Source organism: Rhagoletis zephyria, unplaced genomic scaffold, assembly GCF_001687245.7.
Source record: "Rhagoletis zephyria isolate East Lansing unplaced genomic scaffold, Rhagoletis_zephyria_1.1 Rzeph_scaffold_00452, whole genome shotgun sequence".
NCBI classification, from domain to species: Eukaryota; Metazoa; Arthropoda; class Insecta; order Diptera; family Tephritidae; genus Rhagoletis; species Rhagoletis zephyria.
The window spans coordinates 109,397-126,892 of NW_016157536.1; the positions used below are offsets into that span (position 1 = coordinate 109,397).

The 17,496-nt window shown below is 34.6% G+C and overlaps 1 protein-coding gene across 50 annotated transcripts in view; it reads right to left on the bottom strand.

Annotated features, from left to right (window-relative positions):
- Dscam1 (Down syndrome cell adhesion molecule 1) overlaps positions 1-17,496 on the bottom strand; it is a 169,015-nt gene that overhangs the window by 30,216 nt on the left and 121,303 nt on the right. For 5 of the 50 annotated variants that reach the window (XM_017611730.1, XM_017611752.1, XM_017611769.1 and 2 more), the window contains exon 9: positions 5,755-6,045. The exons of 36 other annotated variants lie outside the window; for them this stretch is intronic. In XM_017611730.1, coding sequence (XP_017467219.1) covers positions 5,755-6,045 — 291 coding nt within the window. Of the gene's footprint in view, positions 1-5,754; positions 6,046-9,262; positions 9,551-9,751; positions 10,046-10,232; positions 10,521-13,076; positions 13,365-14,701; positions 14,993-16,014; positions 16,303-17,065; positions 17,354-17,496 lie in introns of all 50 variants that reach the window. 9 more of the 50 variants (XM_017611739.1, XM_017611753.1, XM_017611772.1 and 6 more) reach the window with 7 other exon arrangements.

A 17,496-nucleotide genomic window follows, 5' to 3' on the forward strand; every position in this document is an offset into this window, starting at 1 on the left:
TTTACAACTAAATATAACCCAAGAAAGCAACAAGCTACATTTATACAAACAGAAAGTGAAAAGGACAACAAAATGTTGGCGGATTAATTGAAAATAAATGTTAATCAAAAATAAAGTTTCAAAAACTGTACAGAGCATGCGTAAAACGATGTGCTAAGTGATGCTGAGAAGCTGGCAGATAATATTTTATGAGAAATTGAAAGATTGGCTTTTTTTATTTTTTACTTAATTTGTGCTTTTAAACTGCTAAAAAAAATTTAATTTTCTATTTTTTTATTTATATTTATTTAAAGCCTCACAGCATCAATTAACAGCAGGATAAATATTTAATTTACCCCCAATCGTTTTGTATACGAAACTGATGAGTTTTCAATGAAAATGAAAGTTAATTAAAGACAGGATATTTCTCTAGGGTGCGGATGGCCAGTGAGATGGAGTTGGGGTGAGGGTGGAGGACTGCAAGAGTGGAAGCGACCGAGTTAGTGATCAGAATGGATGATGAGCGCGTAACAGGAGAAAAGCTGTGTGATGGGTGTGTAGAATACATTATGGCACACAGCTGTTAATTGAATATTGTAATGCTGTTGATCGGCTGCTGTAGTATGTATGTACATTCTGTTAAGTTACATATTCAACGAAAACATACGAGTATAGTACATACTGTGTGTGTGCGGGCAAGTGAAGCAAAGCTGATATTGACAACACCACATACCAGAGTATTTTGTGTTACATTCATGATATGCAGCCACACAAAACACTTTCCATGTAAGGGCAGTTTTACAGAGTGTAGTTGTTTCAGTAGTTTGTGATATTTTGTTACGATGTTAGCAGCATTTACATATGTATGTAAATATTATGTACGCATGTTAGTTTACGGAGTTAAATAGATTTATGTTAATTTTGCGCCAGAGAAATTCCATATACCTATTAATAGCATTTTTTTAGACCGAAATAGTCTGTTAGTTCTTCTTCTTCTCTGTTAATTAACATACATTTATTTAACATGTAGCAGACAGCAGTGTGTTATGTAAAAGCATGTTATCGCATACATATTTATCTTTGTTAGTAAGCAAGGATCGAAGAGGGGTTTCGAAAGTAGGAAAGACGTGTTTAGATTTTTTCTGATTAAAAAAAAATATAAATTTGTTTGCTGCACACATTTACAAAATTCGCTATTTTATTTATGCATATTGGCAAGTTTTCGTAATAATTACTATTTGTATGCGCAAAATGCTATTTTAAGCTCAACAAAATAAAATTAAAAACGAAAGAAAATCCAAATTTAGCACTAAAATGCATTGATATAAAAAGTACAAAACAGTTAAAAAAAATTAAATTAAATAAAAAATTTTTTAGTCAANTTTAGCACTAAAATGCATTGATATAAAAAGTACAAAACAGTTAAAAAAAAATTAAATTAAATAAAAAATTCTTTAGTCACAGAATTAAAACAAAATGAGTTTGAAAAAATTTAATAAAATTAAAAATAAGAACGCTGAAGCAATTTGTAGTATTTTTTCCATAGCCAGTGATTGCCCGGTGTAATGCGCAGATTTTTGTTAAACATAAAATTTCGTTCATTCTTTCTCACAAATTTGGTATTGGTGTAGCTTTTTTTTTAATAAAGAAGTGCTTTTGAGTGCCCTTTATATGCGCGTGTGCATATGTGCTGAGTTATGTGTATGTGTGAAGTGTTTGTGCTGCAAGTGATATTATTTGCTGTTTTGCGAATCTGAGCTGTTTTGCCATTTTTTTTTTCTTTTTACACATGAGTTGTTGACTGTGAATTAAGTATTAACAATTTTTTTTACAATAGCTGTAAGCCCAATCCATTATTTTTCGTTATACATTTTTCCACAACATTCATGTTTCAACAAAAAAATTTAAATTTTTTGTGTAGCTTGCGATTAGTTTATGCAAATTTATACAAACTGTCACCTGCGCTGACGCTGTCAAGTGCGCTTTTTCGAAATTATTTACAGAATCCAAAACTTTTAAGCTTTTAGACACTTTTTGATCAGAGCAAAAATCATACTTGTTGTTGCAGTTAAAGACGACGTTCCATAGATTTCTTGAAACCTCTGATTTTCAGAGTTTCTTTCATTAAGCTTGGTTAAAAAAAAAAAAAAACAATATAAAAAATTAAAAAAAAAAAAAATCGAAAAAATCGGCCCTTTTAATTGCGATGTTAATTTCTTCGATGAAATAATGTTCTCCATGATTTTTGTTTTTAAATGCAAAAGTTACAAAAAATTGTAAAATTTTAAAAATCGAATAATAAAAAAAACTGTTATAAATCTTGACTAAAAAAAATTGTCTTCATGAAAATGGGTTTGAAAAATTTTCAAGATATGTAAAACATTTTTGTTTGAGAAACAATTGTGCAAGTTTTTTTTTTTCAAAAGCCAAGCCCAACGCATTTCTGCGCTTCTTCCCCTTTTTCAAAGTCCAGCAATAATAATGCACTAGTTTTTAGGTATAAAAACTTCAGTACACAATTTTTGAAAATTTCTAAAAACAAAAAATCATTTTCAAAATAGTCTTGAACCCTAATTTGTTCTTGCGGTTCATCGCAGGCAAAAAACAAAGCGTAAAAGTGCAGTTTAAAAAAAAAATTTTTGAACGCATTTCAAATTTAATTTTCATGCCATTAAGAATTGATTAGAAATTATTCGAGTAATTTCGTATCGAGATTTGGAAATATCTTCTATTTTAAGCTTATACTCAAAGCAAGAAAGTATTAAAACTTTAGAAAAAAATTAAAAACTTTTCTTTTTATCAAGCAACATTTTTAATTTTTGTTTAACAAAATAAAAGATTTACTNTTTAAGCTTATACTCAAAGCAAGAAAGTATTAAAACTTTAGAAAAAAATTGAAAACTTTTCTTTTTATCAAGCAACATTTTTAATTTTTGTTTAACAAAATAAAAGATTTACAAGCTTATAAATTTTTGAAAAATGCTTTTTACAAATTAAGAATTTGAATCTTTGAATAAAAATTGCATTGTGATTTTTTAAAATTCAAGAAGGAGCTATAAATTTGAAATTTCAGTCGCTTTCTTTCTTGCCTACCGTTCACCGTTAGCGTCGCTGTCTTATTCGCGCTGCCCGCCGCATTGGAGACCTCGCACGTATAGCGACCCGCATGCGCCGAAGTGACATTATTGATTAACAAAAGGCTTGTATGCTCGCCAACACTAGCCAAAGTGGCTAAATCACTGTTTATACGCTGTTCGTTCAAGTACCAATTGAACAAAATTGGCAGATCGCCTTTGCTGGCAATGCAAGTGAGCTGAACATAATCACCCATATGACATGGTGTGGCCGAGATGGAGAGTTTGGCCAGATAAGGCGTTTCTTAGTGGCGAATAAAAAAAGATTGTGCGATTTAAAAGGTGGAAAAATGTGTGTACATAAGTATAAAGTACGTATTTAAAATTTCTAAAAGAAAATTATTTTAAAATAAATGAAATTTTAGAGGATTTTGTTAAAAAAGGTTTTTTCGCACCAAAATGCTATATCAATCATTACCATTTTTTGAATTTGAGGAATTTGAAACTATTAAAATTTTTAAATTGCTTAGGCTGAAATAAGATTTTTTTGAAATTTCCAATCTTGTGTTTTCGTCTATTTTGCATAAATAATAGTAAATTTTTACTTCAATTTCTCGGAAATTCACCAACCACCCCATAACAGCGCTCCAACCAACATCAACATAAATCAAGTTCGCTGCTTAAGTCTTTCGTTTGGTACTCTCAATGAATTTAGGATTTGAAATTATGCAGCAAAAACGTAAAAATAAGAATTTCTTTAAAACAATATATATAAACTAAAAATTAAAAGGCACGCTTAACTTCATTTTGCACCACCCTCACCCTTCACTTTCAACACCGACCAGCGTCGCGCTACACCTGCCGCATTACGAGCGACGCACGTATAATTCCCCGAATCGCTGATGGTAGTTTGACGCAGCGATAATATCAAAGTATATTCATCGATTTTATGATAAATAGAACGCAACAAAGGTTGACCATCTTTTAGCCAGTGTATATCGATAGGCAAATCACCAGAGTTAACCATGCACATGACACGTACCGCCTGACCGCCATTTACACCGTTCGCATTGAAGTGGAATTGCTCAAGTTGGGGTAGTTCTAAATATATGGTTCAAGAAGTTGGATCGTGAAGTAGAAATGTAGGCAGTGCGTGGACAAAAGGCAACACACATTTGTACATACATATGTACATATGCACATATACATACATATAAGTAAGTGCATGTTTGTAGTATGTATGCTTCAATGAAATGATTAAGTATGTGAAGTGAGAGGTTAAAATTTACGTTAAAAGATTTAACTATTTTTAGGGGGCCAGTGAAGCTGCCTAATTGTATGCAAAGATGATTGAAAAAAATTTATTAGATCAATCGATTCAATTCAATTTTATTACTGCTTGAAAGAGCCTAGGCCTCCGAGGCACAATATTAAAAAGTAGTGCTTGTTCCACGAGCTACTCGAAGAAAGACTCGAGCTAAGTTCAAACTGCGAGCGTAAAAAAGAAACTGTCAAATGACGCAGCTTCGACAAAAGTACGTGCAACAGTTTCGTGTAAACTTTGACAAAACACTTTTGTTTGTTATCACAGATTATGCTTTAAGAAAACGTTTGCTCTATCAGCAGCAATTTGATATGTTGATACGGACGGCAAGTACGGAAGCGCGCTCCGTCGGTGGCTGGTTGAACCATAACTCAAAGCGGCTCACGAGTAGCTTTTAGAACAAACCTATACTTTTTTTTTGCTTACTGAGAAGATTTGCTTTAAGACATTTTTTGTTTAATTTATTATTTTATTTTTATTTTTATTTCTATTTATTTTTTATTTTTTTTTATTTTTGTTTGTCTTATTTTTTAGTTTTTTAGTTTTTTTTATCTTATTTTTTAGCTTTAATTTTTAGTTTTTATTTAATTTATAGTTTTATTTTTTTTTATTAAAAATTTTATAATTTTTTGTTTATTTTTCTATTTTAGTTTCTTTATTTTTTATTTTGATTTCTTAGTTTTTTCATTTGGACTTTTTATTTTTTTATTTACATTTTTAAATTTTTTTATTTTGAATTTAGTTTCTGATTTTTTATTTATTGTTAGTCATGTTTTTCCAATTTCATTATTCAACTTCTGGCAAAATATTTAAGCATAGAAATAGCCAAAAATGTGTTATTAGTTTCACTTAAACAAGAATATTGCATACTTTTAGATTTTACATCATTGGACTGCATTTACTCGTATATTTATTCATCTTTGCATACTTTTCAGTCCCCTTCCCTGTTTTGCAAAATTTTGGTATACACATAAAATGGGGAAGTAACGCTTTCCCCGTGGAAGTAGAGAAAAACACAAAGTGAGGACGGACGGGTTTCCAAACCCAGTAAACATTCAAGGACAAAGCACCACAAGTACATATAATAAAGTGAAAGTATACTAAACTAAAAAAAACCAACAAAATGCACGCACACACAAACGCGCAGCACACAAAAAATTTCCTAAAAGCGCCTAAGACTATGCAACACACTAAGGGGTGACGCGCCTTCAAATATGCTTTACAGAGGTACACACACACAAAGAGTTAATGATGCTTAACCAAGCCATTCCGCATGAAATAAAAGTGCGCCCGCAGCCTCTTATACTAAAACTATTAGGCCTCTAGGACTACTTTAATTTTAACTGTTGTAAAAACTAGCGTATGCTGTGCACAAACCCTTTACTGTTAAATTCGTCGACACTGTCGTATATCCTGCGTGATTCGCACCCATACAGGTGTATTTGCCGGCATGCTCACCGCTTACGCTTTCAATATTTAGCGAGCTACTGCGTTTACTATGCATCAGTATCATTATACCATCGATCAATTGGGCTGGTTCGTCATTGTAGTACCAGGTTATGTTGAACGGCGCATCGCCATGCACCACTGCGCACGCAAGCTGGAAATAATCGCCCACATAGAGTGGCGAATCGGCGTTGGTGGGAAGTGGCGCAAGTTTCGGTGGCACTAAGATGATTATAGGGATGCGAATGAAATTGAGGAAGCGACAAAGGGAGGGAGATGTTGAGGAAGGATGGGTGATATGAGCAGGAGGCGAGTAACGCAATAGGAAAAAGTTATAGGAACACAACAAGGAGAAAGAGAAGTTAAACAATTATAGGGATGTGGGTAATTTAGTGCCACGGATTTTCGAATTGCGTGTTAATGCAACATTGGATGATTTTGAAAACAAAAACAAATATAAAGAACGCAAAAATTAGAAATTTACGTTTAAAAAACCAACTTAAAATATACTAAAAATACCCTTAACTACTAAATAAAAAAAAACTAAATTAAAAAAAATCATCAAGTTTTTCTTCTAAACATTTACTATTATTGTACCATTCACAATCAGTTGAGTCGTGTAACTCGTTACGCCAGCCGCATTTTTGCCATAGCAAGTATAATTGCCTGCATGTGCGCCATCTATGGATTCGATAGTCAATGCCGAGCTGCGTGAACCCATTTTGGATATTGTTATGCCACGCAATTGAGCATAGCTTTCGTTTAGCGGCAAACCGTTGTAATACCAATAGACTAAGAGCGGATGATCACCGTGTATTATGGAACATTGTAGCGTACAATAATCGCCGGGAAAGAATGCATCGGCGCCTGAGGTAAAGGGCGCGATTTTGGGGAGGACTGTTTTTTGTTTTGCAAAGAAAATGTAAATTTCCATGCACAGATTAAAAAGAATAAGATAATAAGGACTTTTTTTGAGAAAATTCCAATGTAATCGTCTACTTATTTTTAGTCAATATAACTTTAGACAAAACTAAGACAAATTCTTCAAAAAATTATAGGCGTATTCATCTAACATCACATGTACGGAATTTATAATTTTATCAAGCTTATCAGCAGTTTACCACGTTATATGAATACCCCTAATGAGAAAGTTTTATAGAAATATCTTTATTTCGGCATTCTACCTTGGTCTAAGACATTTTAGAAGGCAGAACCTAATGAACATAACATGTTACTTTTTTATATTGTAATGGCTATGTCTTCTTTATTTTCATGTTTCTGTTGAATAGGTTCCTCAATGTTTCAGACATCGACAGATAAATTGGGTAAATTGAGGAAACGAGTTCATTTATAGTTTCAAACACTGATCAAGTTCTACGCAAACCAAGCCATACATATCCTTCTAGAAGAGAACTCTTCCCTAGGAAAAAATTATGATTTAAGAGTTAAAAGGACCTGAGTAAGGTTGAGAGTACAACGACCAATTGAACGACTTCCCTAAAAATTATCAAGAAAACAAAAAAAATTGTGCTGGAAGAGGTTTGTCCACAAAAACCAAGTCGCGGAGATGGTTTTGGTATCAACTACGACCGTTTTGGACATTCTTCATAATCAACTTTTTATATCTAAGGTCAACGAAAGATAGATCGCATCGTGTTAATTCTAAGACGAGCTTTTAAATATGTTTTAAGCGAACTGTTTTGTGGCAATGAAGAAGACTTATTTAGTGCTCAATTAAAAAATGCAAACTTGGAAAAAAAGTCCAGATGATAAGAAAGTGAAGTCGGTGGCTATTTCAGCCTTTTTTGAAGATAATAAGAACATACTTTATATAAAAGCTGAGCATTACACTAACCGGAGAATATATGGACAAATAAAAATAATTTCGAGCTTTTCCCGTTTAGGTGACCACTAACATCTAGCGCCTAAATGCATACCACATCTTTGATAGACCCTATGCGGGTAAAGGATAAAAAAGGGAAAATTTTTTATTTGCATTTCTGAAGTGCCATATAACAGGTCTTATTAATGTAATAAGTTTATGGCAACTCGCCCAGAATTTATTACTTACAACCAAGCAAAGGTGGCAATTGGGGGTTATCATTGACCGCAATGCCTACCCACCATATTTTGATTGAACACATATTTGTTGTAGTACATGCAAACAACCTAATCTCCCCATACAATTCGCGAACTTTTAACCCTCTCTTAGCTTTCATTATTCATTTCATTATTCAGTTCAGCATTTTTAAAACACATGAACAACTTTCATTTAGCTCGTCGACAAACTCTGATTATTTTTATTTGAATCAACGGTGGGCTCATGTAGTTTTAGTTAGTCGAATAGCCACTAAAATGGGACAAATGAATAAATCATTATTGTTCGTAGGCAGTGCTATTGAAAGAGAAAATTCTGTAGAATTGAAAAAATAAATAAATTTTTTTTAATTCATAATAAAGTTAGAAGGACTAAATTCGAGCATGTGATCGAGAGTATATTAGTCCTTTATATTTAATTTTTTTGTTTTTCAAAAATAAGTATTGCAAAATTTCAAGGATATTCAAATTTTAAAATTACATTTTTAATACCTACTCGCCCTTATGCACTAAAAAATTGTATCTACTTTAATTCCACAAAATTTTCTGTTTAATTTGAAACTCAGACTGATTTTCTACGTTGCACTGAACTTGTAAAATAATTTTTTCATGTAATCATATTTTTCAAATTCCAAAGTTCCTTAAAAAAAACTAACTTCAGACAGAACTGCGTTTGTAAGTTTTACTGTCGCACGGTGTAGGAGATCGTTGAAAAGGTGGATGGTAACTATGTACAAACTTGTGTCCGTCATCCAGCCTAGTGAATTTATAGCCTTTTTTTTTGAAAACCACAATGAAGCTATACAATTTTTGAGGTGGCACAATATCTCGAAGTAGGCTTTCAGGAGTGACCTGACCTAGTATAAAATTTTGTTTCCAATATGATAATTGATCATAAATATGGTTATTAATTTTAAAATGGTGCGGCATAGACAAACTTTTTGTGCGCATTTTCAGTGCAACATGCAATTTGTTTTCCTTTTTTTGCATTTAACAGCAGTAAATTTTTATAAGTTAGGCGCAGCTTTCCTTAGCAAGCAATTTTCGAAAATAACGAGGCAAAGTACGCAAATTAGAGAGGGAAAAAGCTTCAGAGAGAGAGAGCGAGAATGAGATAGAAACAGAGTAGTTTACAACCATAAACAATGAACTTTTAGTAGGCAAAAATCCACATTTATGCTATAACTATAACTATGTAATTTTCTACATTCAATATACGAGTTCGAATGTTTTTCTAAGCAGTTAGTAGCGCGCACGACACGTTTGTTAATTGTTTTAAACTATTTAATATATATTTTTTTCTTTATACAACTATATATTTCCTTTTATCAAATTCGCTAACCATAAACATTCAACTCGGTTGAATAACTCTGTACGCCCGCACGATTGCTTGCATTGCAAGTGAAATTTCCAGCATGTTGATGATCGACTGATTCAATGGTCAGCACACTACTGCGACGACCCACTGTCATTGTGGAAACGCCTAGCGCTTCACTAACCAGCTCACCGTTAAGCGTCCATTCAATGACAAGCGGCAAATCGCCGGTGGGTACCGAACAGTGCAGCGTAAGATATTGGCCCGTCTGAGCGGGACCCTCCTCGAAGGCGAAAGGTATGATGCGTGGTAAAACTAAAAGTATTTATAGAATGTAAAAGCAAAGCGTACAGGCGATAAAAGTAGTCGGAAAATAAAAAATTAATGAATATAATAAAATTGAAGTGAAAATTATATGTAAATGTTTCATAAAAATCAGCGACACAAAAATCAACCAACAGAAAGGCTAAAATTATTTTCACTTATGTATGAAATATTTTTTTATAATTGAGTAACCTATAACTTTGAGCTGCGCGCCGTAGCTCGCTTTGCTCGCCTCATTCGAGCCGTGGCAGCTGTAGTTGCCCGCATGTCGCGCGCTAACATTTTCGATGGTTAGCACGCTGCTGCGACGCCCCAATTTCGATATTAATATATCCTGATCATCAGCATTGACTAGCGGTTGATTATTGAAAGTCCAGAGTATGTTGAGTGGTAGATCACCCTCGGTAATAGTGCACTGATAGGTGATATATTGGCCCAAATGCACGGCTTGATTGCCGCTAGAGAAGGGAGAAATTTTCGGTGGAACTTCACGGAGAGAGAGAATGATAGAGGGTGTGTGGAAACAAGTAAGCGCAGGAGGGAAATAATGAGGAAAGAAATGAATAAATTAATTTATACTTTTCAATTAAAAAAAAAAACAATTTATTAAAAAAATAAAAAAATAAATAAAATATTAAGCCTTCTTATTTTAAAGTTTTTTTCTCCCGCCCACCATTTACAACCAGAGCCGCTGTATACTCTGTGGTTTGCGCCTCATTGCGCGCCTTACAGGTGTAGTTGCCGGCATTGTTGCCATTTACCGAGTCAATTGTTAAAACCGTTACTTTCTTGCCAATTTTCGATGTGGTCACACCCAAATAATCGTTTATCGGATAATCGTTGAACAGCCAAGTCATATCGACCGGTAAATCACCCTTAGATATGGTGCATTGTACGGTTACCGAGTCGCCAAAATTTGCGGGTTCTTCGCCAAAGTCGAAGGGAGTGATTTTTGGTGGAACTACGTACACAAGGTTGAAATATTGGATGCATTTTTTATTAAGTTTTTTTTTTAATATTACATATTTTTAATTTTTTTTCAAATTCAGATAAAACTTTAAAAGAAAATGTTCTAGTTTGCAATATGGATTAGACAAAAATTTCCATTTTTCATCAACTTGCCTAAATATTCTGGCCAATAAGCTATTCAGCACAACAAAAAACAATGATTTAGAATTAACGAAAAAGCTGTTCAAATAATTTAAACTCCTCTAATTTTTTGTCAACACTCAATATTCTTTAACTGCTATTCAGCGGGCCGAAAAAAATATTTTGCTTTTGAATTTTTTCAAACTTGTTTAAAACATCAAAGATTAACTGGACAAAGTTAAATATCTTTATTTTGTATATTCAGCTGTTGAAGCAATTGATAGAACCAACCAGCGCATTTTACCCCAGAACGATTTTCCATCATCCTTTGACAAATTTGGTTTGAAGACAAACCGGTTTCGGCGTTGTGTCATTTTCAGTGCCATTTTTCGTTCTTTATATTGCATTCCACAGTAGTCAGGGATGTTTTTATACATTTTAACATTTTAGACAGCAATTCTATGCAGCTAAGTATAGAGATAATTTGTAAGCAGCATGCTCACAAGCACATTTTCTTCGTAAACAACTTTTGTACAGAGCTTTCGGGTCGTATCTACAAACAAATCACAATTCAGCGCAATAAAAATCAACAAAGCAACACAAAATTAGGAAAGCAATAACTTAAATAGCAATTTTTTAGCTAATTCAGCTTCGTCAAACAACGCGTTTCGTTAAAAATTTGTGAAATAATAAAAGCATTGAATCTCGCGCGCAATACGAAACATGCTATTCAGCCATGGGTAATGTTTTAATATTCGATAGGAACTTTTTGAGGAATTAGATAGGGGGTATACAAAGAAATTTCATCAAAAACCAATATTAAAAAAAAAATGTATATTATTTTAGTATAATCTTTTTTCAGATCTACCATTTACAACCAATTGTGCTGTATAACTACTCGCCGCCCACGAATTTCTAGCTTTGCAGGTATAATTTCCCACATGACGCGCATTCACTGAATCTATCATCAACACACTCAAACGCTTGCCCATTTTTGTGGCTGTAATGCCGGAATATGAGTTGAGAGGATAGTCATTGAAAAGCCACTCAATATCGAGCGGCAGATCACCGGAAGAGACAAGACAATTTATGGAGACGGAGTCCTCAAAATTCGCAGGTGCTTCGCCGAAGTCAAAATGCGCTATCTTAGGTGCCACTAGAAAGGTGTGAAGAGGTATGAGAATAAATTTTGGAAAGGTGTAACACTCGTATAGCTGTATGTGTATTAAGTATTCATCAGTGTTAAGGATAATTATTGCAATTGTAAATAATAATTTTAGCAAAACTAAAAGCTTAAAAATCAAATAGTGAAAAACTGAACATATATACGTCATTCAGCGCTATTCAGCACAATTCAGAGCTTCTCAAAAGCGTTCAACTAAAGTAAATATACCATTAACAACTAATTCAGCCGTGTAATTTACGGCTGCAGCATAATTTTTCGCCTTGCATGTATACTTTCCGGCATGTCTAGCGTGCACATTGTCGATAGTTAAAATATTTGTACGCTTGCCGCTTTTCATAACCGATATGCCGGAATATGAGCTTATAGCGTAATCATTGAGCAGCCATTCAATGTCGATAGGTAAATCACCGGAAGAAATAAGACAAGTAACCGACACAGAGTCCTCAAAATTTGCTGGTTCCTCACCAAAATCGAAAGGTGTTATTTTCGGAGGGACTTGTTAAAGGATTAAAATTAAAAAAAAAAACAAAACACATTTTAATAGAAACACAACCACACTTGTAAGCACACACGCATATGTACGTATGTAAATATAAACATAAAAGTTAGTTTTAACAAAAAATTATCTGGTAACCGTTAACAATAAGCTGTGCCGAATATGCATCCGTAGCCGCCTTATTACGCGCTTTGCATGTATAGTTGCCCGCATGTCCCGCGTGCACTGAATCAATGGTTAGCAAGCTGGTACGCTTGCCACCTTTTATTACATTTACGCCAGCAAAGTAATTAACCGCTTCGCCATTGAATAACCATTCTATGTTTAAGGGCATATCGCCGGAGGAAATGAGGCAGTTCACCGAGACGGAGTCTTCAAAATTGGCAGGCACTTCACCAAAATCGAAGGGTACAATTTTCGGCGCGACTGTTCATGAGGAAAAAAGTGTCGAGGTATAATTTTGGAAGGTAATTTGGTTTGAGTTTAGGTGTTCTACAGGGATTTATTCTTATCAGTAATGGCGGATTGGTGAAAATAAAACTGCAAACAAAACCAAAAACCATTACATCATAACTAAAGCTATTCAGCGCAATTCAGCACATTCATGCGCTGTTCAGATGAAGTTAATTTAATCTTGTTTACAAATAGCTTAATACTAAACTATAAATTATGCTATTCAACCTAATTCAGCGCACTTCAACACAATTCAGCGCTAGTTAAATAAGCTCTAATGAAAAAAGGTATACCATTAACCACCAATTCAGCTGTGTAATTCACGGCAGCAGCGTAATTTTTCGCCTTGCAAGTGTATCTTCCAGCATGTCGTGCGTGTACATTGTCTATTGTCAGCATACTGGTGCGTTTACCACCTTTTACAACAGTTATACCCGAATATGAACTTATGGCGTAATCATTGAATAACCACTCAATATCGATGGGTAAATCACCGGAGGAAATGAGACAAGTAATCGATACAGAATCTTCAACATTCGCCGGCCCTTCGCCAAAGTCAAAAGGTGTAACCTTAGGCGGAACTTACAGATGTGAAATTGAGGAAGGATATAAATAAATGCGTTACTAACGAAAAAATTTATGTAAGCACATTGAAATTAAAAATTATATTGAGCTGAATATAGAGGAAAAATATGTAAAGAACCGTTAACAATCAGCTGTGCTGAATATGCATCCTTAGCCGCATTGTTGCGTGCTATGCAAGTGTAGTTTCCCGCGTGGCCCGCATGCACTGAGTCAATACTGAGCAAACTGAGACGTTTACCTCCTCGCATAACATTAACGCCAGCAAAATAGTTGACCGGTTCGCTATTGAACAGCCACTCGATAACAATGGGCATATCACCGGAAGAAATGAGGCAATTCACAGATACTGAGTCCTCGAAATTCGCAGGCTTATCCCCAAAATCAAATGGTACAATTTTTGGCGGTGCTGAATTGGTTAATAACAATAAAATTTCATTTAGTATTGGAAAAATATCTAATAAAAGTTGTAAGCACATACAATTTTTTTAAGAACAGCACGCCTGGGAAAATTTCTAGTATTACACAAATTTAAGTAAAAAATATTGCTCGCTGAATTAGATTATTCGTTTCAGCAGTCGTACAGCGCTCTTACAACTATGAATTCTGCAATGACACAATTTTTGCTTATGCTTTTATCAATTCAGCAAAAAGTATTTTTGATAAAATCTTGTAAGCGCATACAATTTCTTAGTCTTTTGGCTACAATTAAGCGCTTAGGCACAAAACAGCTCATATTCATCCGTTTCCAAAAAAAAAAAAATATATTGTCAGCACTTCCGTGTTTATGTCATTTGGATATGCATAGAACCAAAACCTAATTTTAAACTACCAAAAGCATTTTTTAAAGCAAATTCAGCGCGTTTAAACTAATAGAAAACAACATATACATAAGTGTACCATTCACAATTAATTGCGCAGTGTACTCTACCGCAGCTGCATCATTACGCGCCTTGCACGTATAATTGCCCGCATGACCAGCATGTACCGAGTCTATTGTCAAGAGACTAGCCTTTTTTCCACCCTACACAATAGAAACACCCGTATAGATATTAATTGGGTGACTATTGAAAAGCCAAGTGATATCCATTGGTAGGTCACCGAGGTAGATAAGGCAATTTACCGAAACTGATTCTTCGAAATTTACCGCATGATCGCCAAAGTCGAAATGTGCAATTTTTGGGGGAACTAAAAATGAGTTAAGAGGATGAGAGGAAGTAAAAAATTATAAACGATCGCATGTATCTCAAAGTATGTAATTAATGCAAAACACAGGTTAAGGCTTTATAAAGTTTAAATCTACTGATCATTTGCAAAAAAAAAAAAACAAAAGTACCATTCACCACCAATTCAGCGGTATAATTAACGGAGATTGCCTGATTGGCCGCAACGCACGTATAATTTCCGGCATGATGACCGCGCACATAATCGATCGAAAGCGCACTTATCTTTTTACCCAATTTCACCATGGAAACATCGTAGACATTATCATTGATTTGGCGTTCATTGAAGAGCCAAGCAAAACTCACGGGAAAATCACCAGAAGTTACCAAACACTGCACGCTAGCAGATTCGCCAAAATTTGATGGTTCCTCGCCGAAATCAAAGGGTGCAATTTTTGGTGGCACTTGAAAGCAGGAATGGAAAGGTGGGATTGAGGAAAATGGTTGAAAGAATGTAAAAACAGTTAAACAAAACTACATTTTTTATAAGCGTATGTTATTCAGCGCATTCCGCACCATTAACGCGCAATTCAGCGGTGTGATTAGCGCGCCCAGCGCGATTCTCAGCAATGCAGCTATAATTTCCGGTGTGTTTAGCGGATACAGACTCTATTGTAAGTTCGCTTATGCGTTTGCCACGTTTGGTTGTAATAATTTCGAGGTAATCCTCGAAAGGTTTATCATTTAAGGTCCATGTTATTCTCACCGGCAAATCACCGCCAGCTATGGTGCACTGTATGTTTACGAATTCACCAAAACTCATAGATTCTTCACTAAATGAGAATGGGCTGATTTTTGGTGGAGCTGACAAAAATATATCAAATTAAACATATTTTAAATATTTTTAGGTAAAGTAATTTAAAAAGTATATAGTTATGGAATTTCAAAGCCATAACGTCTATCGTAGTTAATTTATAACTTTTTGATTGAAATATTCTTACTGTTCCTACATTTCTTTTGCTAAAAAATAAATCAGGTTAATTCAGCGCACATGCTTTGCTAACTTTTTTTGAAACAAATATATTTTGTAGCGTAAAAGTCTTATTCAGCTCAATTCAGCAAACGTATTTCTCAAATAATGGCAGATTCAACGGTGGAGTGCTAAAAAAATAATTCAGCGCACGTATTTTGCTAACTTTTTTTTAAACAAATATATTTTGTAGCGTACAATTCATATTCAGCTCAATTCAGCAAATAATAGCATATTTAAAGCTATAGTGACGCGAATAATAACTCACTTCCCACACAGCTTCACACAAAGCTAAATTCAGCACACATAAAGTACCACACACACAGACCGAGAAAGAGTATTTGGTTGGGAAAAAATAAAATGTAAGAACTACAAAGCTCAACAATATCTAACTACCAAAGCCCACAACGCAATAATTTTTAATAATTTTTTTTACTGCCATAGATTCACACAAACCATTTACAATCAATTCAGCTGAATGCTCAGCTCTGCCCGCTGAATTGCTTGCTATGCAAGTATAATTGCCCGCATGTTTCGCCTCTATTGCGTCAATCATTAAATTGTGAATACGTTGACCACGTCTCTCCGTCAGAATCTCTAGTTCAGGCAGCAATGGGTGCCTATTCAAAGTCAATATTACCGAAACAGGTAAATCACCACCCGATATAGTGCAATGTACCGAAACGGGCTCACCGAAATTCATTGGTTCGGTGCCAAAGGAGAAGGGCGTAATTTTTGGTGGTACTCATACCAGGAACATCAGAAAAGGCCAAACAAATTAGAAAAAAAAGAAGAAACAAAAAAGAATTAATTTTTCAATATTCCTTTAACAAACCATTAACAATTAGTCGAGCGGTATGCGCGGTTATGCCCGCTTTTTTTGCTGCGTGACACGAATAAAAGCCTGCGTGATGTGCAGCCACAGATTCAATGGACAAAACATTAATACGTTTGCCGATACGCGAAAAGGATATATCATGGTATCTATCGATGGTGGCGTTATTCAGCAGCCAAGTAACATTGATGGGTAGATCGCCGCCGAGTATGGTGCATTGTATGGACGCTGGCTCACCATAGTTGAGCGGTTCCTCGCCAAAATCGAAGGGTGCGATTTTCGGTGCAACTTTTTGTAGGAGAAATTTTTAGCAAGAGAATATTTTTTAGAAGCACAGCAACAAAAGTTCATTGCTTGCAAGTATTATGTAGTAAGACAGGGAAAAACATGAACTAAATATACACGACTGTGATTCAGCTCAGGCGTAAGTCGCGCAATTGTAGCAAAAAATATATAAATCCTATAAATTAATAGCAGCAACCGCGCTGAATAAACGCTTACATAATTCAGCGTGGACTTAACAGATTTTTACACATCTTTAGCGCTTCGTAAAAATTTAATGGGGATTTATGTAGGTAGATTGAAATAAAAACATTCGAAAAACAAACTAAAATAATGACTTCAGTAGTTACATTATTTACGCCAAACATTATTTATCTGTATATCAAAAACCATTCACGATCAAACGCGCTGCATGCTCTGTAATGCCAGCTTTATTATGAGCGCGACATGAATACCTGCCCGTATGATGTGCCGCGACTGCCTCTATTGTCAGCACATTTACACGCTTGCCAATACGCGATAGTGAAATATCATGAAAACTATCAATGGCTGCATTATTCAGCAACCATGTAACCTTTATAGGTAAATCACCGCCGAGTATGGTGCATTGTATAGAGGCTGGTTCACCGTAATTCAGCGGTTCCTCGCCGAAGTCGAATGGTGCAATTTTCGGCGCAACTTTTTTTGTCAAAAGGATGTTGAAACAAATTTATATATTGAAAAGTTTATATAAATCAAAAGTAGTTGGTTTTTGTAAGAATACTAAACATTAAAGAATGAATTTAAAAATAATGAAAATTACATAGATCAACAAAGCTGCG